This window comes from Macrotis lagotis, chromosome 2, assembly GCF_037893015.1.
Source record: "Macrotis lagotis isolate mMagLag1 chromosome 2, bilby.v1.9.chrom.fasta, whole genome shotgun sequence".
NCBI lineage: Eukaryota > Metazoa > Chordata > Mammalia > Peramelemorphia > Peramelidae > Macrotis > Macrotis lagotis.
In genome coordinates this window covers 319,633,096-319,658,583 of record NC_133659.1, presented here as the reverse complement: position 1 = coordinate 319,658,583, position 25,488 = coordinate 319,633,096, and the positions used below count along the sequence as shown (strand labels likewise).

Genomic DNA, 25,488 nt, shown 5'->3' with positions numbered 1-25,488 from the left:
TTTGGATAGCTCATTTGGGAAGAAATTGACCTCAATATTCCAATGACTCCCTTTTCCTTCCAAAAGTGTGTATATGTATGATAGTGGGGGAGAAGAATAGAAAAGAAAAAGAAAAGGGAAAAAATTAACAAGGTAATTTTGTTGTATTTTTAAAAGGAAGTTGTGCATAGTAGATTGACTATTTCACGTGAAATCATCTTTTTTTATTGTGCTATGTTAATAGAAATGTTTTTTTTAACATATATTAAAAATAAAATAAATTTTCAAAAGAAAACTATTGTTTTCCTCTCAAAAACACCATTTTTTTTGCAGGGTGCATTTGTAGGGCTCACTACAGGATTTGCCATTGCCCTTTGGGTTGGAATTGGAGCTCAGCTTTATCCTCCCCTTCCAGAGAGAAGTTTGGCATTGAGTCTCAATACAGATGGTTGTAACCTAACCAGCTTCCACCTCAAAGGGAACTGGACCACAACTAAAGGAACATTTTCTCCAAATGCTTTTCAGGATCATAGTGCTGAAAGGTATTGAAATAAATTTTATAATATTTTAAATAATATTTTTAAATTTTTATATTTTCATTTAAATTTTAAAATATTTTTATAAAAGTTTTTTTTAAAAAAACATAAAAGATAGAGCACAGAAAACTCCTTAAGGCTGTTATCATTTTGCCTTGCGGATCACTGTACGTTTTGGATTGATTGTATTTTGTTTTGCCTGATTATGAATATTTGTAGTGAGGGTCTTGTTTTTAAAAGGAGAAGATAGGAGAATCTGTGTTCAACTTAGCAAAGTACAATATGGAATATGATGACTGTCTACTGTTTTTATATATTTTTTTAGATTACTCTTCTAATGAAACTTTCTCCCTTTTTTTCCCCTAGAACTGCACTAATGGATAACTGGTATTCTTTATCATTCCTGTACTTCAGCACCGTTGGAATGTTGGTCACTATATTTGTGGGAATAATTGTTAGCCTCTTAACAGGTACCTGTTTCTACACTGCTATTCTTTTTTTTTTAAGTTTTTTTTTTTTTTTTTTTTGCAAGGCAATGGGGTTAAGTGGCTTGCCCAAGGCCACACAGCTAGGTAATTAATAAGTGTCTGAGACTGGATTTGAACCTAGCTATTCCTGACTCCAGGGCCAGTGCTCTATCCACTGCGCCACCTAGCTGCCCCTAGCCAGGGTAATATTGTAAAAGAACAACCATAGCTCCCATTTCACTGAATAGGTTGCTCAATAATGTGGCTCCCTCTTGTCCAATACTAAACAAAATTCAAGTTCTTTGGTCCTAACCTTCAAAAACTTTAACCAATATTTGTTTCTAACCCTGGTTCTAATAGAGAAGAAAAATGAAGTATAATTTTTGCATAGATAAAGGTGAAGAAATGGATTAAAAATTATTCGTCTTAGGGCAGCTAGGTGACGCAGTAGATAGAGCTCTGGCTTGGGAGTCAGGAGTTCCTGAGTTCAAATCTGACCTCAGACATTTAATAATTACCTAGCTGTGTGACCTTGGGCAAACCACTTAACCCCATTGTCTTGCAAAAAAAAAACCCCAAAAAAAGAATAATTATTGGTCTCTTGTTCTGTGGAGGATTTTCAGGATTGACTCTGGAAGCTAATGAAGTCTGCAGTCTAATATTCAGAGGGCTATCAAGTAACAGAAGGGATCAGCCTTCTCTCTTTTATTTCAAAAGCAAATTGCCAACAATCCATAGGAAGTACAGGGAGATGAATTTTGATCTTCTTATCATATAAGTAAGAATTTTGGCGGCAGCTAGGTGGCATAGTGGATAGAGCACTGGCCCTGGAGTCAGGAGTATCTGAGTTCAAATCTGGTCTCAGACACTTAATGATTACGTAGCTGTGTGGCCTTGGGCAAGCCACTTAACCCCATTGCCTTTCAAAACCCCCCAAAAACCCTTTTTAACAATTGAAGCTATTTTAAAAATGAGATAGATTGACTCAAGAGGTAAGGAGATGTTGGATGACCACTTCAGTTAGGAATATAAGACAATAGATTTAAAACAGTTCTAATTCCTTAATTTCCTTAATTTTACGGGGAGGAGATTGAGAAAAAGAAAGGTGAAGTGATTTGCTTGTGTCACACTGCTAATATGTATCTGAGATATTTTAAGGTCAGGTCTCCTGGTTCCAAATCCAGCACTTAATCCACTGGACCATTATGACAGAGATGTCATGATCATAAAAATCATCCCATCCTGTGCGAGAAGCATTTGATACCTTTCCTTTAAAATGATATCTAATTATACTTGCTATATCTTGTTCATATATGGATGATTGCATGCTGACTTCTTTCGACTATGAACTTCTTCAGTACATGCACTCTTTAAAAAATTTGTTTTGCCTTTTCTTGTAGCTTTCATTTAGCACCGTCTTTGGATAGCAAGTGTTAAAGGATTGACTTGATATGACTTGTTAGGGATGCAAAGATGAAATCAGAGTCCCTTACTCTAAGGAATCATAGATGCAAATAAATTAATATAATTTAAAATTTGATAAGTGTAAGAAAGAGGAGCAAAACATTAGGAAAATGCAAGAAGGAAAAAGTTTTCCGATAATATTTTAAAGGGAATTAATGCTTCAATGTAAGGGCTGAATTAGGTCGGTAATTTCAGATTCAAATGGAAGTGGAATCTAGTGAGCTATAAGCTGTAATGTGATTGCTGTTTTACTGTATTTATATTTTGGTAACTCCCAAATACCTTATAAATCTGATTTGGGCTACACTCAAGAATGTTGTGGGCTGTGTGTTTGGCGTAGTAATCAAAACTTTAAACCTTCATACCATGGAAACAATGTAAAGAGTAACAGACAGGCTTCTGTGGGGGCTGGGGGGGGGGGGAAGCAAGATTAGGGGGAAAAATTGTAAAATTCAAAACAAATAAATGAATGAATGAATAAATGATAAAGAACAACTTAAAAAACTTTAACTTTTGGATCAGAAATTCTGAACAATTGATTTACCGAGTAATTCCTAGCACAATTATTTTTCCAAAATAATAAACAATGTCTACATTTTCAGGAGGAAGGAAACAGAGTATAGATGGCCGATTCCTACTAACCAAAGAAGACTTTTTATCTAACTTTGATTACTTCAAGAAGGTATGTCACTTTTTGTCTTTCTTAAAATAGGAATGGATTGTTCTTTTCCCTGGAAATATGGTAGGAAAAAAAGATAATTAGTGATCCTCTAATACAGGGGTGGGGACCATCTGACCTGCAAGCCTTATATAGCCTGCAAAATTATTTGATCTGGAGCTGTCAAGTTATCTGTAGGTAAGACTCAAAATTCAATAAACCCAGGAGCTTTTTAGGGGTGAATTAATTAAATGTTTGACAAAATATAGGAGGCTAATTTTTAAACTTTGGCCCTTGACAGAAAAAAAATGAAAATGTTTCCCACCCCTACTCTAATAGAGGTAATTCATTGTATCCTGGTCTTCTTTGTCAGTCAAGCGTGGTGGAATGTAGGTTTACAAAAGAAATTTGTTTTCTTGAAATATGGTTACCAAAATATCCCCAATTCCAAAACAATGTTTATGCACTCCACAATAAAACTCCCAGCTTTAATGATACCTTCACCAAATTCTTACTGGGGGTGGTGGGGTGGGGTGGGGTGGTGGGATAAGGTTAATGAATCTTCTCTTCTGCCCTGACAAGTCTGTCAAATATGTCCAAGAATATGCGGTGACTTGGATCATTGACTTTATTATCACGTTTGTCAGTCAACAACTGTTATTAAGCACACACTATGTGCTGGGGTAGGCGCATCTAGGTGATAGAGTACTGGTCCTGAAGTCAGGAAGACCTGAGTTCAAATTCGACTTCAGATACTTACTACCTGTTTGACCCTGGGCAAATTCCTTCCCCTTGTTTGCCTCAGTTTCCTCATTGATAAACTGGAGAAGAAAATGACAATTCATTCCAGTGTCTCTGCCAAGAAAACCTCAAATAGGGGTCACCCACAACTGAAAAACAACTGAACAACAAAACTGTGCCAGACTCTGAACTCTGAACATAAAAAGAAAGAAAAATGGTCCCACCTTCAAGGAGCTCACATCCTAGTGCATATGACAGCATGCAAACGATTGTATATACATAATATATGTTAAATAATATACACATTTATATGTTTATATAGATACATACATATGTATTATAGTATTTGGTTTGGAATCAGGAAGATCCCAAATATTTGCAGACTTGTGACCCTTGGCAAGTTCCTAAAGCCCTGTTTGCTTATTTCCTCATCCTTGAAATGGGCTGATAATAGCACCTACCTCTTAGGATTATTTTGAGCATCAAATGAGATAATAATAAATTTGGCCCAGGAGCTGGCACACAGTCGGCATTACATAAATTCTAGCTATAGCATATAGTATAGTTGAAGTATAGTAATATGTAATTTAAGGGATTTAATCTTAAAGGAAAAAAAAGTAATTAATGCACCAGTTGTACCTCTTCATCTTTGTCATCTATGGTCATTTGGAATCTTTCAGGAACTCAGTTCCAGAAAGAATCTTTTTGTGTTGAGTTGGAATCTGTTCACAGCACATATCTCACTCATATAAATGAGATACTTTTCTTTTTATCTTTGAAAAATTTGTTGGAATAAGACTTTTGCAACTATCCAAATTCTTGAAATTTTATTAAAGATTAAGTTGTAATAAGTAGTAAGATTAAAACACCTGTTCTGTTTTAGGGTAAAAAGCTGCTATTTGGAAGGATCCTATTACAATGGGAAAAATAAGGGTTCTGGAATTCTTTGACTTCAGATCCTTTAATTTGGGTTCCAATCTCATTTTTAACACTACTTCTCTTTTGACATGTTCTCTTACTGACTAACATTCAAGTCACTTAACTTTCCTGGACCTCATTTTCCTTATCTGTAAAGAGTTTGTACTACATGACTTCTGAGATCCGTTCTGGCACTATGATCTATGAATATCTACTGATTGCATCACTCCTGATGCAGTGAGGTTTAATGATGCCTGTCTGCTCTGTATTATATTCTTTCTATAATAGGAAGGCAAAGTAAAGAATTTATTTTAAAGGAGAATCAGAAGTGTGTAATAGTGTATGAATACACATTCTCCCTTCCCATGCCCTTCCTTTATTAACTTCAGTTTAAATGTCTCCTCATGGTAGGGCGTTAATTCTGAGTCCTCAAAGGCTATATTAAATGGAGGTTAACCTTGCTTCAAGTATGACATTTAAAAAATTTTTTAATTCATTGGAAAACTAATCTAGGTAAATTCAGAGATGCTCAATAGCAGAATCATTAAGAGATTTTTGCAGACTATCACAATTCAGGATGGCAAAGAGGGGTTTTGATCTGCTTTAGGGAAGGGAAAACCTAAGCTGATGGAGTCATCTTTCTTGAAAGTAATCAGTGCAAACTTTTTTTTTTAGGAGAATCACATTTCAAATCAACAACTTGATATGATAGAAGATGGTGAAGCTAAAACGTCTGAATTGAGCCAACCAATTACTCTATCAACACAAAGTGTTTAAGGGTCTACTACATTAGGTCCCTATTGGTGTGAATAATGAATCTTTGGGAAGTGGGCACATCTGAATCTTCATTCAGATTTCCAGTGCACTATAACAATAACCATATTTTGCATATAATTATAACTTTGAAAAGTACAATTCAGATACAGTTAACCTTCCACATCATACCTCTTTCCATCACAGTTTTGAGGTATCTGGATTGGTTAAAGAATTTAAATGGGGGGTGGCTAGGTGGCGTAGTGGATAAAGCACCGGCCTTGGAGTCAGGAGTACCTGGGTTCAAATCTGGTCTCAGACACTTAATAATTACCTAGCTGTGTGGCCTTGGGCAAGGCACTTAACCCCATTTGCCTTGCAAAAAAAAAAAAAAAAAAGAAAAGAGAAAAAAAACCTAAAAAAAAAGAATTTAAACGGGAATTTTTTAGAGGTGTTGCAGAAATCACCGATGACATATGAAGGCCAGCAGATGACACAGAAAAAGTTTGTACACTCAAAAATGCATAAAGTATATGTATAATATTGTATATTATCAACATTTTATTTTTTAATACCATAATAATTCAGATTTCTTCTTTGGTACAAATTGGAGGACCAAAAATTTTTCTTTTGTTTTTTCCACATCAAGGGACATCACACCCCTAATGCCTTGGAAGTGATAACTAATTCATTGGAGTCATTATTCATGGTAATTGAGACTTAGCTGCTAGACAGGTTTCTCACAGATAAGTCAGTCAGTTTGTGAGAATAGTGGGGGATAAGACAAATGTAAATCTGATCTCAAAGCCTTTAACCACGTCAGAATGAACATTGTAGATGAAAGTGGAAAGAAAAGACAAGGCTCCTACAACAGGTAGACAAGCATTTATTATGTTCCTACCATATACCAGACACCGTCCAGTGCCTTTTAAGGACAAGAGCAAATTCTTGTCTTCAAGGATTTTACATTCTTTTGGAGTGCAGAATGTACCCACATGTGGGTTTTCAGCATTTAACTGGATCTTATTCTTCATGTATTTAGGTAATTATGGAATCGATCCTTTTAAAAGGTAGCATGGGGGTGGGGCATTCAAATGGTTCATAAAATACTTTGGCTTGGCATGATGCTTTAGTTCATGAGGTTTGTGTATCCATGGAGGGTAAATGAAAAGGGGATTACATATAAAGTGATTATAATTTGATATGAATCTTGACTCTTGAGAAATATATTTCTAATGAGACAGAAGAGGGGAGACTATGAGGTAATACTGCTCATCAATCAATAAAGTAATCAATCAACCTGTGATTGATTGCAACTTGATAATGCTTTGAGCTTATCAATCAAGCAATCAATCAACCTTATATTGATTGTACTTTGATAGTGCTTTTATATTTTGACAAAGGGAATGTAAGTACAAGACAGGGTCAAAACAATAAAAATGACTGTAATAGGAGAAGGTTAGGCATTAGTGGATAAATAACACCAAGTGAAGAGGCACAAAAATTATTATATTAAAGGGAAAGAAGGGAGGGTGTGAACTCTGAATAAATCCTACTCAATATATTTGGCCCAGAGAGGGAATAACACATTACAAATTGGGTTTAAAAATCTATTCTATCCTAGAGGGAAGTAGGGGAGGGCAAAGGGAAAGAAGAAGGTGAAAGCATAAGTGAAAGTAAACAAAAGTTAAAATTTAAGAGAAAGGGGAAAGGGAGCAAAACTGGTGAGGTAGAATAAGGAAAGAGAAAAAGTAGAAAAAAAGAAAAATAACAAAGGGAAATAAAGATTTAGCAATCTTAATTGTAAATGTTAATGGAATGAACTCTCCCATAAAAGGGAAGTGGATAGCAGAATGGATTAAAAACTATAATCCTCCAGTATGTTTTTTAGAAGAAACACATTTGAAGTAGAAAGATATACACAGGTTAAAGGTATGGAGTACTATTCTATAAGAAACCATGAATGGGGCAGCTAGGTGTCGCAGTGAATAGAGCACCATCCTTGGAGTCAGGAGTACCTGGGTTCAAATCTGGTCTCAGACACTTAATAATTACCTAGCTGTGTGGCCTTGGGCAAGCAAGCCACTTAACCCCATTGCCTTGCAAAAACCTAAAAAAAAAAAGAAACCATGAATGGTTGAACTCTAGAGAAGCATGGAAAGAATTATAGGAACCGATGCTGAACAAAGGGAGCCAAAACCAAGAGAATATTTTACAGATTAACAACATTGTGAGTTGATCAACTTTGATGAATGCAGCTTCTTTCAACAGTTCAAAGAGCTCTGACAACCCTTGGAAACCTGTTATGGACAAACAACAAACCACAGAATCTGAACGAACACTATGTTCACTTTTTGAAAATTTCTCCTATGTTTTCCTTCTTATCCTATGGTTTCCCCCCTCCCCTTAGTCCTAATTCCTCATACAGAAAATGATTAATATGTAAACATGCTAAAAACAAATGTACATGTACAATGCTCAGTAGACTGTTTGCCTTTGAGGGGAGGTGAGGTGGGAAGGGAAGGTAGAAGGAAATTATGTAACTTACAAATATGCATGTAAATGAAAGTTTATATTTTTATATCTAGATTATTTCATAACTGGTACTATTTTGAAAGTGAAAATTAATCATCCATCTCCATTTAACAAATTGTTGTTGGGACCAGGTAGACTGAGACTGTGTACTCTCTCTCAAGAGACTGTGTTTTGGAACTGATTTTAATCCTGGTGGAGCTTAGTCTCTAATAAAAGAGGTTATACTTCCCTATTTCTTACTCTCTGGCTATTTATACATCTACACTGATGGGGAAAATGATTTTAGGTTTAATTGTAGGTTTTGATTCAAGTCTTATCTCCAAAGAGGAGAGTACAAAGATAATTCGATGTACTTAAAATATAGATGGATAGCATAAATGTTAAGTTAATGAAACTAATCACAAAAATAAGAACTTACTGAACCTTAAAAGAGGATTCAAAGTGGGAAAGAAGTGGAATCCAAGGGGTTACTTTAAATGGCCTCTTCTACAGCTGAGGAGTGGCTGAATAGATTGAAGTATATAAATGTAACATAATATTGCTCCATAAGATATGATGAGAAAGACAAACCCAGAGCATTCTGGGTACTATGAACTAATGCAGAGAAAAGTGAACCAAACCAAAAGAACAATTTTTGCAAGCACAAAAAGACCGAGGTTTTTTTTCAGTTTTATATTTTCAGTTCCAAATTATTTCCTTCATTTTGTCCCTTTCACCCACTGAGGAAGCAAGAAAAATGAAACCCATTACAAATATTTATAATTGTGCTCATTAACACTGTAAAGATAAACTTTAAAAGACTTGAGATCTCTGATCTAAATAATGACCAACTTATGTCCCTGTAGCACCTATAATAAGAAATATTACCACCCCGCCTTTTTAAATTTATCTAGTATTTTCTTTTTCTCAGGTTACATGTAGGAACTTTTTAAAAAAGTTTTTGCAAGCCAATGGGATTAAGTCACTTGCCCAAGGCCACACAGCTAGGTAATTATCACCACCTAGCTGCCCATAGAAACAATTTTTAACAATTGTTTTTAAAACTGAGTTCCAAATTCTCTCTCTCCCCCCATATTGAGAAAGTAAGAAACTAGAAATAGTTCATATCATCTCAAGGAAGTCTTTCCAGGTTTCTCTGAGAGCATCCTGCTCATTTCTTCTTATATAATACCATTCCATCGTAATCCCATGCCACAATTTGTTCAGTCATTCAGTAATTGAGATGGACATCTCCATTTCCAATTCTTTACCACCAGAAGAGAGTTGCTATAAATATCCTACCTATAGGTCTATTTCCTTTGTTTTTCATCTCTTTTAGAATATAGACCTACTAGTGGCATAGCTAGATCAAATAGTATCCATGGCTTTATAACCTTTTGGGCACAGTTCCAAATTGCTCTCTAGATTGGTTGAATCAGTTCACAGCTCCAACAGCGAATTAATGTTTCATTTTCCTCATTTGCCTCCAACATTTTTCACTGTAGAATATTAAATCTCTCATTCTGCTCTCTAGAATTAAAAGTTTCATGGGACTAGTTTAATGTATTTTTTTTCCCTCAAGGAGATATTTCCTACTTTTTCTCAAAAACTAGTGATTCACCAGTTTTCAACTACACATATGTCATTTTTACAAAAGGAGAATTGGCCCCTTCATGATAAAACCCTAGGTCTTTTTTTTATGGATTAACCAAAATGTTTGAATCTAGGCCTACCAGGTTTCCAAGGAAATGCAATGGATTGCCTAATGGACAATGCAAAGTTGTATGGTGGGTGTGAGCAGGCATTAATGTATTGCCAAGGAATGATGTCAAGAAAAGCATCAGTGGAAAAAGTGAAGGGAAAAAATCATGAATGAAACTGACAGTGATTAAAAAAAAATATGGTTGGGTCATACAGCAGGAGTTGGGACTTAACTTTTGGAAAACCCTTGAGCTCTACTAATATTCCCCAAATATCTAGAGACACAGGTTCTCTAGTCAGATTGGGCAATTCTTCCATGATGGAGTTGAGTTTATGAGCCAGTGTCTCTTGGATGGACAGACATGTTTGATCTGTGTCTCTGAGATTATGACTATATCAAGAAAGTTTCTCAAGACAAATTTGAGATCAAATATTCCTGATTCCATTGCTCTATCCAATGTACCACCCCACTGACAAGAGTTCCTAGTTACAGCTTTTTTTTTACTTTGCATGTTTTCTCATATTTTTGTGTATTATTCACCTTTGTCAATGAGTCCATCAAAAAGCATTTACTTAACAGTTACTATTTGTTAGACACTGCATATTTGTCCTTAGGGTCTTCGTTGACCTATTTGACATTAGTTCTTAAAAATTGGTGCTAGTAAATGTGTGAGGGGAAAGAGTGCTGACTTTTCAGAAACAGTGCTAAATTAATCTAAGCCATAGACCTCAGTTTCTATTTTTTAAGAATCCGGTGAGTATGAGAACCCGGATCTCCAGCTAGAAAAATTATGTCACCCTAACCATATAAGGTGTAAACAAAGACTAACTTTCCTGGGAACACTTAGGTACACTCTCCTTCTCTTCTGACCATCAAGTTTGACCAGTTGTTGTAAGGGTCAGCAGAAAAGAGGAGGGGGGAATGGGTTGTAGTTTTTGTGGGTTTTTTTTAACCCTGCTTCAGTTTCTGTAATTCAGCTTTTCCTGCTCTCTCTTTCATAGAGAGTTAGGAACTGCCCTGCTTCTTGCAAGAATTGAATTAAATTTTAACTCTTTGCTGGCACTTTGAGAGGACTCCGAGTATTCATCTTGGATTAGGGTTTCAATACTCTGTACAAATGCAACCTTTAGTCTCTTTTCATTGAATTCTCAACCAATGACCTGAAAGCAGGGAAACGCGTTATTTATTATTGCTTTTACCACAGTAGAAGTCATATCAATCTAAAAGCTATTGAGAATTCACCTTTTTTTTTCATATTCCAATGGCTCTGTCTCTGGGATGAGTTGCCTTCTTTATCATAAGTCCATCAAGTTAGTTGCTTCATTATTTTTCCCACAGTTGCTATTACTGTGTAAGAATTCACCATTCTATAGACACCTGAAATGAATAAGGAAAATACAGAGACAAAAGAGAATTAATCCCTGACCTGAAGGAGTTTCTATTTCTACAGGGGAAATTACATATAGATATGTATACATAATATTTACAAAATGAATAGAAGATAGTTTGGGGAGGGGGTGAACTGAAAGCTGGATGGAGCAGTGGAAATCAGATAAGACTTCATGAAAAAAATGGAGATTCAACAGACTTGAAGAAATCAGTGATTCCAAAAGATAGAGGTGAGGCAGAAATGGATTCAGCTCCAGATTGGACACAGACTAGAATATAGTCATTTTTTTATTTTTGTAAATTTTAAAATTCAATGAAAACTTAAATAGAAAGTGAGAAAAGAAAAAAAATTTGCCAATCACACAGCAGAACATGAGAGGATTCAATATAAAACAATACATTTCCATTTCAAGAAAACATATACTAAATACAGACGATGTTTGTTCTTCATTCTCAAAGACGACCATGAGGTAATGCCATGACATCCACATAAATTGGATTTGAGTGAGGGGAGTACTGGCCAGGTCACCAGCCTCACTTTCTCCTCTGGAATCCACAGGGTCCAGTGGTCAGAGATGAATCAGAATGACTGGAGATCCCTGGATGAGACAGTTAAGGTCACACAGCTAGTCTCTGAAGCCGGATATGAATTCAATTCCCCTTGACTTCAGGGCCGGCCACAGCGCTATCTCATTCCACTAGTAAATAATACACTTTTTTCCCCAAAGCTATCCGGTTTTTCTTGATTTCCTTGTACGTTTTCCTTTGTTCTCTGCTGTACACTCTTTACTTTATTTTGTCCCCCTACCCCTTAGTGTTGAATGTAATCATCATAATTTGTCTTAATTGGATTTGGCCTCACTCGGTCTTTGGTGAGTTTCTGATAGTGTGTGAAAGCCAATTCTTTGTAAATTAAACTACGTTTGAATTACCCTAAGCCCTAATCCAATTAAACACATTTGTTTATTTTGTAAATTGGATCCACATTTTTTCCCCTCTTAATTTTTTGTTCTACTTCCCCAAACCAGTGGCCAAATTTTCATTTCCTTCTGGTTAGCTGGGGAAAATCCAACTACGCAATCTCGCTTTAGCGGGCACCCAGCGCCAACTCGGCTTTCCTTCATCGCGCTTCTGTCCATTGGCGTTGAGCAAGGTGGGAAACAGGAGGGACCAGCCCAGGGGAGCCCAGAGAGTCCACCCGGTAGCTCAGCGCTCAGCCTCAATCTCCTTTGCACTCTGCGTTCGCCGGTTCAAGCACCTTCGGAGTGGACAGCTCCCGTCCTTGAGTCTTGCCCATCGCGTCCTCAGCTCTTCCCTCGTAGGGCAGAGGCAGGGCACCCCAGCAGCCTGGACCACCTGGACGACCCCCCAAAGCAGCTGGGCTAACTGAGGCCAAGAGAAGGGTGCTCAAGACGCCAGCCCTGCCCGGCAGGGACCTGCCATCTCCGGAGCAAACGTGCGGGAGAAGAAAGTTTGCGCAGCCATGAGCAACTCTCAGGAAGCGGGGACCTTCGGGGTCTGGGACTATTTGGTGTTTGCAGGGATGCTGTTCATCTCCGCGGCCATAGGCGTTTATTATGCCTTCTCCAGAGGCGGCCCACAGACCCCCAAGGACTTCATGATGGGTGGGCGGAAGATGACGGCCGTGCCCGTGGCGCTGTCCCTCACTGCCAGCTTCATTTCGGCCATCACCGTCCTGGGGACGCCTTCCGAGGTCTATCGCTTCGGGGCCATATTCACCATGTGGGCCTTCAGCCATGTCTTGGTGGTCCTCATCACAGCCGAGGTTTTCCTCCCGGTCTTTTACAGGTTGGAAATCACCAGCACCTATGAGGTGAGGGACATCTCCTTGACATTGCCCTTCCTTCCGAGTCTTAATGAAAGTGGAGAAGACAGCTCACTGCACTGATGGTTTAGATTTAGATTTTATTTTTTATTTTATTTTAGATTTTTAGATGAAATTTAGATTTCATTTTTATTTTATTTTAGATTTTTAGATGAAATTTCGATTTCATTTTTATTTTATTTTAGATTTTTAGATGAAATTTCGATTTCATTTTTATTTTATTTTAGATTTTTAGATTTAGATGTTTAGCTGTTTTAGTTTTAGATGTTTTAAATTTTATTTTTAGATTTTTGAATTTAGATATTTTGTTTCTAGGTTTAGAGTTTATTTTTTATTTACTTTTAGATTTTTAGATGAAATTTCGATTTCATTTTTATTTTATTTTAGATTGTTAGATTTAGATGTATAGCTGTTTTAGATTTTTTAAATTTTATTTTAGATTTTTGGATTTAGATATTTTGTTTCTAGGTTTAGATTTTATTTTTTATTTATTTTTAGATTTAGATGTTTACATGTTTTAGTTTTAGATTTTTAAAATTTTATTTTAGATTTTTGGATTTAGATATTTTAGTTTTTAGGTTTGGAATTTACTTTTTGTTTTAGATGTTTAGATTTGGATTTTATTTTTTATTTTATTTTAGATTTTTGGATTTAGATTTTATTTTAGATTTTTAGATTTAAATAGATTTTTTAGATTTGGATTTTTTAAATTTTATTTTAGATTTAGATTTTTAAATTTTATTTTAGATTTTTTAGATTTGGATATTTAGGTTTTTAGACTTAGATTTTATTTTTTATTTTATTTTAGATTTTTAGATTTAGATATTTAGAGTTCATGTTTTGTTTTATTTTAGATTTTTAGATTTAGATTTTATTTTAGATTTAGATATTTAGACTTTCTAGATTTGGATTTTTTAATTTTATTTTAGATTTAGATGTTTTAGCTTCAGATTTTATTTTTATTTTACTTTAGATTTTTAGATTAGAGATTTAGTATTTTTAGGTTTAGAGTTTATTTTTATTTTATTTTAGATTTTTAGATTTAGATATTTAGATTTATTAGATTTAGAGTTTGTTTTAATTTTAGATTTTTAAATTTTAATTTAGATATTTAGAATTTTTAGATTTAAAGTTTATGTTTTATTCTAGAGTTTTTTATTTTATTTTAGATTTTTAGATTAGATATTTAGATTTTTTAGATTTAGTTTTATTTTAGATTTTTAGATTTAGATTTTTTTATTTTAGATATTTAGAATTTTTTAGATTTAGATTTCATTTTTAAAATTTATTTTAGATTTTTAGATTTCGATATCTAGATTTAGAGCTGGAATGGATTCATCTAGCCAATGATCACAGAGAGAAAGCTCCAGCCAAAAAAAGTAACCTCTCCAAGGTCACACAGTAGCAAGTGCTATAGATTTTCTCACTCCAAATCTAGAACTTTTTTATGCCCCCACTACTGCCTCCCCTTATATCAAAAGCCTTCTCCTTTGCTTCTCAACCATATCTTGGGGAGGGAGGGTGCTAAAGAGACAGAAGGACCCTGGTTAATTAATTGTTCTCAAATGTATTGGTTCAGAGAGAAGTAGGTTGTCTTGCTTTAAGACAGGCATATAAAGTAATGTGTTAAGGAGCTGTGTAAATCCCTATCCCCTGAAATTGGAACTTGGATCCACAGACACCACTCCAAATCAAGAGTTAGAGTGAACTGTGCAAATAAAATTACTCTTACAATTTAATTTTTTTTGGGGGGGGGTTGCAAGGCAATGGGGTTAAGTGACTTGCCCAAGGTCACACAGCTACATAATTAAGTGTCTGGGCTGGATTTGAACTCAGGTCCTCCTGACTGCAGGGCTGGTGCTCTATTCATTGTACCACCTAGCCACCCCAAACTTACAATTTAGTGGAAAAGGAGCAGAAAAGCTGTACTGGGAGGTGGGCTTTAATCTGAATGTCTTCATTTTGGCTTCCACAAGACAAATAAAACACTAGTTCCTATCTCAGAAATCACAGTCTATGCCTTCCCTATGAAGCTGTTCCAACATAATACATTTTTTCTGGCTTCCTCTTTCCCCATTTGTCAAAAGAGGAATTAGAGAAACCACCCTGCTCTTGCCTTATGGCCCCCGAGGTAGTAGCGCTTACTGCATGGCAACTCAGTCAGGAAGATGAGGGTTCAAGTTTTGTCTTTGTGAGCTCTTATATTTGACTGTGAGCTACTTGAGACTGGAAGCTTTCTCTTTCCTTTCTTTGAGTCACCAAATAATAAATGCTTTTTTTGACTAACTAAAATATTAGCTGTGTGACCGCAAGTCACTTTTCTGTCATATTCTTTCTGATATTTCTGATCAAAAATTGGTCTATCAGCCTCTAATTGGGTTTGTAAGTTTCTTCCCTTCTCAAGGTCTGTGTTTCTCCAGTTATAAATCTGTAGGCAGTCTGTATCTGTGTGAAACAACCTAGTTCCATTCTAATTGTGGTTGCAATTTGGTTTTTACAGTTGTATAAATAATTGTAGTAAAGATCATCCTGAGAAGGGGTCTGGTTATCTATGTAAGAGAGTGAATAAATTCTTATCCTTATGACATCTTGGAAAGGGAGAAATCCCAATGTTTTATATGTCTGTGTTATAGCTAATAGTTGTCTTGTTGCTAATTGGATCTTTGTCAGTTCTGAAATAGATCTTATGAATGGATTAGAGAATCATAAAGTAGTCAAAGATACCTTTCTTTACTAATGTGGAACCTGATTGATTAGTTGCCAAAATTTTATTATTCTTTTTGAGATTTCTATAAATATTGTTTCTTCATTAAGCTCTTGGTTAGTATTTTTAATGATACAACCACCCGTGGGTTCAGTAATATCCTAGAGAATAATACTTCATGATAAAATTAATTTTTATCACTTCATTTTTAGGCAAGAAAATGATGGTTAATATACTTAATGTCTCAATACCTCCAAGCAGCTCTCTAAGACATTAAATTGCAGAATTTTGAATTTTATAATTCTAACTAACTCCTTTGATGAAATCAAAGATCTGGACTTACATATATATATATATATATATGACTCATACTTTTTGCAAATTATTGGCTATTTGATACTTTTTCATGGTAATTTTTATTATACCTTTTTATCTGTGCTATATTCCTTTGCTACAAGGACTGGGACTGTGCTTTCTCTAATTTTTTAGAGATCTTCCCCATTGCCTAATACAGGGCTCTGTATATCATTACAGATTTTTGAGCATAATGGAACCTCAGCAGCTACTTAAGAGTTTATTTCCTTCCAGTACGTAATTGAATCAATAGCTTATTTTTTGAATTGAGGGAAAAAAACATAGGAATTGGGTAGTAAAAAAGGAAAAGGGCATTTAAAAGTGATTTCAGGAAGCTCATACTTACCTTCTTATGGGATAAAGCATAATTTGAGGTCCTAGGGAGGACCATCTATCAATCAATCAATCAATCAATCAATCAAGTATTTATTAAAGGTTTCCTTTGTTCAAGGTACTGGATCAGGAATATAAAGAAAAAATGAAAACATCTAAGACTTCCTTATTTATTTTTTTGTTTTTTGCAAGGCAATGGGGTTAAAAGACTTACCTAAGGTTACACAGCTAGGTAAGTATTAAGAGCTTGAGGTTGTATTTGAACTCAGATCCTCTTGACTCCAGGATCAGTGCTCTATCCACTGCCTCCCTGGCCCCAACCTCATACCACATTTCAGTACAGAGGTCAACAACTCTCTAGTTACTCCAAGTGTTTGCTATAGATGAGAGAATTGGTGGACAATATAATAGTGAGAGTAGTTCAGGTGCCTCAGGAGGCAGTGAAGTTCATTGGAAATATTTTTGGATAGGAAGCCAATGGAAATGGGTTCAATTTTTGGCTCTGCAATTTATTACCTATATGACCTTGGGCAAGTGACCTAACTCTACAGAGGTCAGTTTTCTTCCCCTTTAAATGAAAGTGTTGGACTAGACCATCTCTATGGGCCCTCCCAGCTCCAAATCTAGAGTTCCATAATCCCAGTTGGTTCTCAGGGGCAGGACACAAAGAGATAGAAAAATTAGAGTAGAAAATTTCCCCTATTAATTCCTATTGGACAAAGCATCAATCTGCCACAAAAATTCATTAAATTTGGATTCACAAAACTTGAGTTCAAATTAAGTTCCTGGACTAAGTCACTACTTTTCTTTGGACTTTAGCATTCTTATTTGAAAATGGAAGGACTGAAACAATAATAAATCTATGTGGGATCAATCCAGAAGAGATCTCAGAAGCCATTTCTTGTAGCCTAACACATACATATAAAGTAATGTTTTTCTTGTTACCATTTCAGAATGGCTATGGCTACATTTAGGAGTTGTATGGTTCTTCACACAGATGGAAGGTGGGTTGGGATTTCTCCGAAATTAGTCCTTCCCTTGGAATGGTAATAGTTCCAAAATGAGGAGACTTGTGGGCAGGTGGGAGGATGTGTAAAGCAACAATTGGCACTAGAGTGATGACCAAAGGAAAAATATAAGGATAATTTTTTAGTTTAGTTTAGTGATCTTCCATTTCTATTGGCCTATGGTTCTGAGCTAACATCAGACCATTATACAAATCTTGCCTTTTTATAGTGCAGGGGTCCATAATCTGAGATCTATGAATTTTTTTCTTTTTTTAAAGGCATTTGGAAATTAATCTTTCAATATAATTGATTTTCTGTTTAAGTGAATGTATTTTATTTTCTGCATTTAAGAATAGTATTTTGAGAAAGGGATCCATAGGCTTCACTGGACTGCCACCAAGGTGTCCATGGCAAAAACTCCTGATTCAGAGTTCTATAGCTTTCAAATCTCTTTCCTATAAAGGATCTCATTTGATTCTCACAGCAAATTTTTCTTTTCTTTTTTTTTAAATTTTATTTATTTAAGACTGTGTGGGATAAAAATCCACTTAAAAAATGTAGAGACTCCTCTGAACAAAAAAGAAAGTTGATTTTGTCTTTTCTCCAGAAAAGGGCACGCTCCAAGTCTCACAAAGGTAGTGGAGATCAAGGAGCTGTCCTGATGTGACAGTCAAGCAAGATTATATGGCCTGATACCCCCCTCCCTAGCCCCCTCTCTTCCAACCTGACTGGTTAAGGTTTACAGAGTTACAATCTTTACGTGAAAAATCTACCCGGTAACAAAGAGAAGAATAAAATGTTTTCATAGAATATCACCATCTGGATGGTGAGGATATCAGAAGATTTCTAATGACCTTTTGTTGTCTATCTGAGTATGCAAGGTCTTCTAAAAAAATCTGCTATCTTCTTAGTGAGTGGAATATTCCTTCTTAAGAGTTAATATTCCTAGTGAAGTCCTCTCGGGGTTAAAGAAAAGCCAAAATAAACTTTCTTTTTTGCTCAGAGGAGTCTCTATATTTTTATCCCACACATTAGTTTAATACTTATCATCAAACAAGAGGAGACAGTCTACTGTTCCCCCAGCCTATCATCAAATAGATGGCTAACTAAGAATGCAAGGTCTCTTCTCTGAAAGTATTCCACTATTTCCCTCCCTAACAGAATCAGGAAGGTGTCTGGCTGGGAATGCAAAATCTTTCTGGAAATAGTCCACTTTCTGGAAATAGTCCTAACAGAATCAGGAGGGTGTCTGACTGAAAATGCAAGGCCTCTCTCCCTCTTTTTCTTCTAAGAATAGTCTAAGGGTAATAGTGTCTTTGTTTTAATGATTTTTCTTTAACCCCGAGAGGACTTCACTAGGAATATTAACTCTTAAGAGGGAATTTTCCACTCAAGACAATGGGGTCAAGAGACTTGCCCAAGGTCACACTACTAGGTAATTATTAAATGTTTGACACTAGATTTGAACTCAGGTCCTGACTCCAGGGCTGGGCTCTATCTGCTATGCCACCTACCTGCCCCTGATTCTCACAGCAAATCTTAAGGGAGGTGTGGCTGATATTGGTCTTGGAAGCTTGCCCAGGGTTCCATAGCTAGTTAAGTGAGAGAACCAGACTGTGAATCTAGATCCCCCTAACCCCCAAACCACCATCCCATACCATTGTCTGTTCACTTTCTCTCTCTCTCTCTCTCTCTCTCTCTCTCTCTCTCTCTCTCTCTCTCTTTAAGGTTTTTGCAAGGCAAATGGGGCTAAGTGACTTGCTCAAGGCCACACAGCTAGGTAATTTTTAAGTGTCTGAGGCCAGATTTGAACTCAGGTCCTCCTGACTCCAGGACCCGTGCTCTATCCACTGCACCACCTAGCTGCCCCCACTTTTTCTCTCTTGACCCAAATCACACAAAGAGTGTGCACTACCAAAAAAGTAGCTGCTTTCAGATTCCAACTCATGTCCCTGTCTCTAAATCTGTACTTTCTCCCCATAGATATATTCTGTTAGAGAACTATGGCATGCACACATACACACAATTGCACTCTCATAGATTGGTGATGACTGATATGACTGATCAGTTAGAGAGGCAGCTGTTTCAATGAAAAGGACTATGGACTTGATGTCTGAGAACCTGAGTTCAAATCTGCCTTTGCCACTTACTATCAGTATAACTTTGAGGACAGATACAACCTTTGAGGTCTTTTCTAGCTTGAAATCTATGTTATAATCATAGTGTAGGACACTGCTATGTGAAACTATTGATCACGTGTATTTAACAATTTTAAATTTTTTTTTAAGTATTTAGAGCTTCGATTCAATAAACACATTCGTCTCTGTGGAACAATACTCTTCATCTTTCAAACGGTTAGTAAAACTCTCCAGCATCCTTTTATATATTTATTTAATAATATAAAGTGTTTGGGGAAATTAAGCTCTTTGAGTGTTTTTTGGTTTAGTGTTCTCTTTTAAGGAATTGATTTATGGAATGTTTAAATGACAAAGAAAAAGGAAAAAAGAGAAGAATTAGAAATGGGAGCCTGTTATCTCAGAGCAATGACCATGGAAATTCTTTTGTTTATTTATTTTTGCAACGTAATGGGGTAAGTGACTTGCCCTAGGTCACACAGCTAGGTAATTATTAAGTGTCTGGGGTCACATTTGAACTCAGGTCCTCCTGACTCCAGGGTGGGTGCTCTATCCACTATGCCACCTGGCTGCCCCAACCATGGAAATTCTTAAAAGATCTTCAGAAAATATTCTTGTTTCCTAAACAAAAAGGATAATTGGAACCAAAGGGTTCCCATAAGACCCTAACTCAAAGGATAAAAATAGTATCACTGAAAATTCTCTGGTGTTACTAATAACTATCAGATCTATGGGGACTTGAAGTTTGTAAGTGCTTTCCTTACAAATCTATAGGTGCAGGGATCAGCTAGATGGCACAGTGCATTGACCGTGATGTCAGGAGGACCCTAGTTCAAATTCAATCTCAGACACTTACTAACTGTATGACCTTGGACAAGTCACTTACTCCCGACTGTCTAAAAAATTGGAATATAAAAATCTATGTGTACTATATGAAGGTGGGCACAGAAAGGGAGGGGGACTCTTTGCTTTGCTATGTTGACTCCGATGATGCTTGGTCTCAATTCAAATCTCAATTCTTGGGGCGGCTAGGTGGCGCAGTGGATAGAGCACCAGCCCTGGAGTCAGGAGTCCCTGAGTTCTAATCCGACCTCAGACACTTAATAATGACCTAGCTGTGTGGCCTTGGGCAAGCCACTTAATCCCATTTGCCTTGCAAAATCCTAAAAATAAAAAAAAAATCTCAGTTCTCCAGAAGGTAAGGCAAGAATATAGAAGAGATGGGAAAGAACTGGTCTTGATATTAGCTCGTATCTGTATGTATGTTGCCGGTGGTTTCCATGTGTTAAGTTGAGTCATCCCCTTGTTACTCTCAGAAGTATTCACCTGAGTTCAAATCTGGCCTCAGACACTTAATAATTACCTAGCTGTGTGGCCTTGGGCAAGCCACTTAACCCCATTTGCCTTGAAAAAACTTAAAAAAAAAGTATTCAGAGAAGTGATGGATTATCATTTTGCTCAAAGGTAATTCCTGCATATCCCCATGGTTTCCTCTGTGGAGCAAAGACCTTTAAGGCAGAAGGCATCCATATGAAGCTTTGTTATAAAGAATAATGCTAAGTTGCTGGGAAGCAGACCCATTATGAGAAAAAATGTGCTTTATTTAAAATTTTAATTTAATGGAATAAGACAATCATTTTCCTGGCATAGTATAATTAAAAAAGATGATTGCTTATGAAACTGCAAACCCATTACATGCAATTTGCTATTTCCTATAAATATACACCAGTTATTTTATAAATTTCTCTTTTTCTTCTTCTTTCCCCTCCACCCTCATCCTATATGGTAAAGCAGATTGTCTTATATCAGTGAATATAATAGACTGCCATGAAGAATATCTAGAAATATGAATTTAATTAAATAAAAAAATGGAGATAGGAACCTATAAGCACAGGAGACCAGAGATGAAAGGGATCTTAATGACTGCTGAGTCTATCCCTTAATTGAGTAGCTATCCCCTCTGCAACATTACTCAATAAGTGAACATACAGCCTCCCTATAGTGGCCTCCAGTGATAGGGATCTCACTCTCTTCTTTTGAATGTTATTTTGTTTTTTCAATTTCATGCAAAGATAATTTTCAGCATCATCTTTTTGGAAACTTTTGAGTTTCACATCTTTCTACCTTCCTCCCTTTCATCACCTCTCCCCATAACAATGAGAAATCTGATATTCTCATTATCTTTTTGTTGTCACTATCTATTCCACTTCAGGGATAGTTAGGTGGTGCAATAGACAGAGTGCTGAGTCTAAAGTCAGTAAGATTCATCTTCAAATCAAGCCTCAGACATTTACCAGCTGGGTGATCCCGGACAAATCACTTAATCCTGTTTACCTCAGTTTCCTCATCTGTAAAATGAGCAGAAGAAGGAAATGCCAAACACTTCAGTGTCTGCCAAGAAAAACCCAAATGGGGCCACAGAGAAATGAACAAGATTCCATTGCTGGGCAGCTCCAAATAGGGAAGTTTTCACCTTTGACAAAGTCTGTCCCTCTGCAATTTTCATACATTTCTTGGATTTTGCCTTCAGGAATGAAGAAAAATACATCATATCCTGCGTCCAAATCATAGCCTTTCAGGTGTCTGAATTCAGCTATCAGCTATCATTGCTATCCTGAGCACCATCCAAGTCTTTTCTTCTCCAGGTTAAATATCCCTAGGGCCTTTGAGCCCTGAAAGACATGAAGGATGGTGCCCTGAGCCTGTTACAATACTATAGATGTGATCTGTCAGCAGAAGTTCTTGAAGAAATATTTATTATGAAAATATGTATTTAAACCCCACAAGCGAGACACTAGTAAATGCAAAGAAGAATGAAACATAAAGATTACTTTCATGAAACTCTCAGTCTATAAGGGAGATAAGACACATATACAAAAAATTTAAACAGTACTCCAACTGGGAGAGTTTTGCTGTAATCTCATAAAATATCTCTCTGTGCATGTTGGCTAACAACATTTTAAACATCAATTTAAGCATTTTTTTTACAACACATTTCCAAATATGAAAGAAGAGAGAAAAATGTTATACAAAATCACCAAGAAAGGGAAAAGAATGTAGAAGTGCCTCACCCAATGGATTTGGGGGTCTAAAATAAGAAAAACTCCTTAAAGTTCTGAGGGAGTCAAAAGGGGAATGGGGAAGAGAGGAGGCCAGCTAGGAAGAAAACATAATATTGTAAAGGCCTTTGCAAAACTTAAAGCAGTATATAAATGCTAGCTACTATTATTATTAGATTTAGAAGAGATTCTAGCATAATTCATTGATCGATTGTCACTGATGAACGAATGAAAAAAAATCATTTACTATGTTCTGGGAACTATGGTAAGTATTGGAAATTTAAGGTGATCTATTCCAGTGCCGGACAGCTATAACGGATGAAGTTTCATTTTGGACAAAATCTCTCCCTTTGCAATTACCTGCTATAAGCAAAATGGTTCAGGAAATTTATCTTCCAAAAAGGGAAGGCAACCCGTATGAGGGGCTAGAAGTGGACATCAGTGAAAATGGTTGGGAAGTAGCATGATTAACCTGGAAATGAGAAGATAAGATAAAGGTTTTCTAATCAGAATCCAGGGTGCTGGGATAGAATTTTGAATTCTTTGTGGGAGAGGGATGAAGTGAGAGTATGGTTTGGAGATGACTGTGTGTTTAAATCCTTTTTTGGGTTTTGATTAAACATCAAATCAATAAAGTATACAAATTAATTGGTGGATTTCATACTGAAACCCAATGATCTAGAACAGGGAATTAGGCATGGACATGAAAAAGTTCTTCTGTGTTCAAAATATACATGTAATCATAGGAAGAGGGGAGAAATAAAAATCTGAATATTAAGAAGACTGTGTAATAAAAAAGTTCTCATGTATTTAAAGAAGTTCATGTCTATATTCTGTATTCTGGCTTTCTTTTTCTAGATTCTATATACTGGGATTGTTATTTATGCTCCAGCTTTGGCTTTGAATCACGGTAAAATTTTACACATTTAATAGGGTTACATGTGGTTAATTTTGAATGAGACTCTCCAAACAGAATGAGGGAGCAGCCCCCAAGGCAGGGATTTTTGAGAAGGTATGGTTTTCAGAGTTGATGTGATTGTGCAGAAAGATGTATTTCTAGCAACAACGGTGAACTCCAGGGAGCAACCAGGTATGAAAGGATGGGATAGCTCCCTGGACCTCTTCCTCAAATGAAGGATTTGGGAAGGATTTTGTCAGATAGCACAAAGACTAGTTGCAGAGCCAAGATATGAAACCAGATCCTCTCCCTCCTAATCCAGCCCTGTTTCAATTGCAGATGTATTTGTTTTGTGAAATCTTTACTGTAAAAAAAAATCTTACTGAAATTTGGGATGGGTTCTTGAGAGTTGGTTGAAATGTATACATTTCATGGGAATTAATTTTTCCCCCTTTTTCCTTCAGTCACAGGATTTGACCTATGGGGTGCAATCATTGTCACCGGAGTGGTCTGCACTTTCTATTGCACAATGGTATTTTTTTTTTATTTCCATTTGTTTCCATTGGGACATGACACTCATGAAGTTTACATAATTGAAAGTTCTGGAGCTTAGGCACTGTCCCTCTCACTGCCAGAAGTATGTGTTCTCCATACTTCTTTAATTATACATGGATGGTAGGGAATATTCAAAGGGGAAAAAGTTTACATTTTCTCATTATATTTGTTGATTTTGTTGTTGTTGTTATGGTAGTGGTGGTGATAGTGGGGTGAGAATACTCAGGTTGATATGGAGGGAGTTATGTTCTTGATACAATAAAATACATTGATCTAATAAGGACCTATTGTATGGGGGGGGGGGGCCTCTGAGAGGCAGATTCAAGAGGGGAGAAAAAAGGCAGGGACTTGCCTAAGCCCTCCCAAATTTTCCTTCAAATACCTTTAAAATAATGTCTCAAAATAAATTCTGCAGTGAAAGAACATACGAAAGGACAGTGTGAAACAATTTTCCAGTCCAACACAACTTAGAAGGTCAATAGGAAAGGTCTGTAGCACCTGAGTGAGAGGGGAGCAGAGTCCAGCACAAACTGTGCTAGTGCAGACCCTGACTTAAGCAAACCGGGGTGGGGGGGACCTCCATTCCCACTTCCCCCCAAGGAATAGGGGACCAGAGGACTGGACTTCACACCTTGGCTACAGTGTGTTAATTTGGATTAGTTAATTTACTCCCTCTAGCCTAAATTTCCTCAGTTGTAAAATTAAAGTTTGGGATTAGGTAACCTTATAAAGTCCATCAATAATCAGACTGATAATATTTTAAATGTACTTTCCTCAACAAGGGTGGTTTCAAAGCTGTTATCTGGACAGATGTCTTTCAAGTTGGAATCATGGTGGCAGGACTTTTGTCTGTGATTATACAGGCTGCTAAGATTCAAGGTGGGATCAACAATATTCTAAATGATTCTTATCATGGAGGAAGATTAAACTTCTGGGAGTAAGTTTTCATTTGTCCTCTGTATATATATGTGTGTGTGTGTGTGTGTGTTCATGTGTGTGTTTAGATGAATGTGTGTCATTAGGATAAATTTTCAGTGGAAGCAGTAGGTTTTGAAAATTTAATTAATTTCTGTTACACTTAGATTTGTTAATTTTGAATAATATGTTTTAAATTTAAATTTTACCAAGAAGGGATGCCTTTCTTTAGGCATTTTGAATTTCCCCACTTTCTGGATGACACTTTCTCAGATCAGCAGATAAGTAGAGGAACTCTGTTTGTTAAATCAGTTGCCTTAATTTATCTCCGTCAGACTTTAGTTATCTCTGTTAGAATTTTTCTGTGAGATCACATAAAAGATGTAGCATATGCATCAAAGTCTTAAATTTTGGGTAATCTTAAGGCTAGAGTTGCAAATGCAATATTTTCAGTCTCTGAAAACAGTAAAAGAAAGTTTTATAAAGTTCAAAAATTAACTAGAGTGATGGTTATATTGAAAAATCTGTGGCACAACATTGAATTTTAATAAGAAACATCAA

The 25,488-nt window shown here is 36.2% G+C and overlaps 2 protein-coding genes across 2 annotated transcripts in view; both read left to right on the top strand.

Annotated features, from left to right (window-relative positions):
* LOC141515261 (sodium-coupled monocarboxylate transporter 1-like) overlaps positions 1-8,275 on the top strand; it is a 37,035-nt gene extending 28,760 nt beyond the window's left edge. Inside the window, exons 12-15 of the mRNA XM_074226686.1 lie at positions 313-521; positions 882-985; positions 3,049-3,128; positions 5,439-8,275. Coding sequence (XP_074082787.1) covers positions 313-521; positions 882-985; positions 3,049-3,128; positions 5,439-5,540 — 495 coding nt within the window. The 3' untranslated portion in view covers positions 5,541-8,275. The remainder of the gene's footprint in view (positions 1-312; positions 522-881; positions 986-3,048; positions 3,129-5,438) is intronic.
* A 4,329-nt stretch (positions 8,276-12,604) lies between these two features.
* LOC141512255 (sodium-coupled monocarboxylate transporter 1-like) overlaps positions 12,605-25,488 on the top strand; it is a 43,379-nt gene continuing 30,495 nt past the window's right edge. The window contains exons 1-5 of the mRNA XM_074221069.1: positions 12,605-12,955; positions 19,654-19,719; positions 23,418-23,469; positions 23,922-23,989; positions 24,795-24,949. Of these exons, the coding sequence (XP_074077170.1) occupies positions 12,605-12,955; positions 19,654-19,719; positions 23,418-23,469; positions 23,922-23,989; positions 24,795-24,949 (692 nt within the window). The remainder of the gene's footprint in view (positions 12,956-19,653; positions 19,720-23,417; positions 23,470-23,921; positions 23,990-24,794; positions 24,950-25,488) is intronic.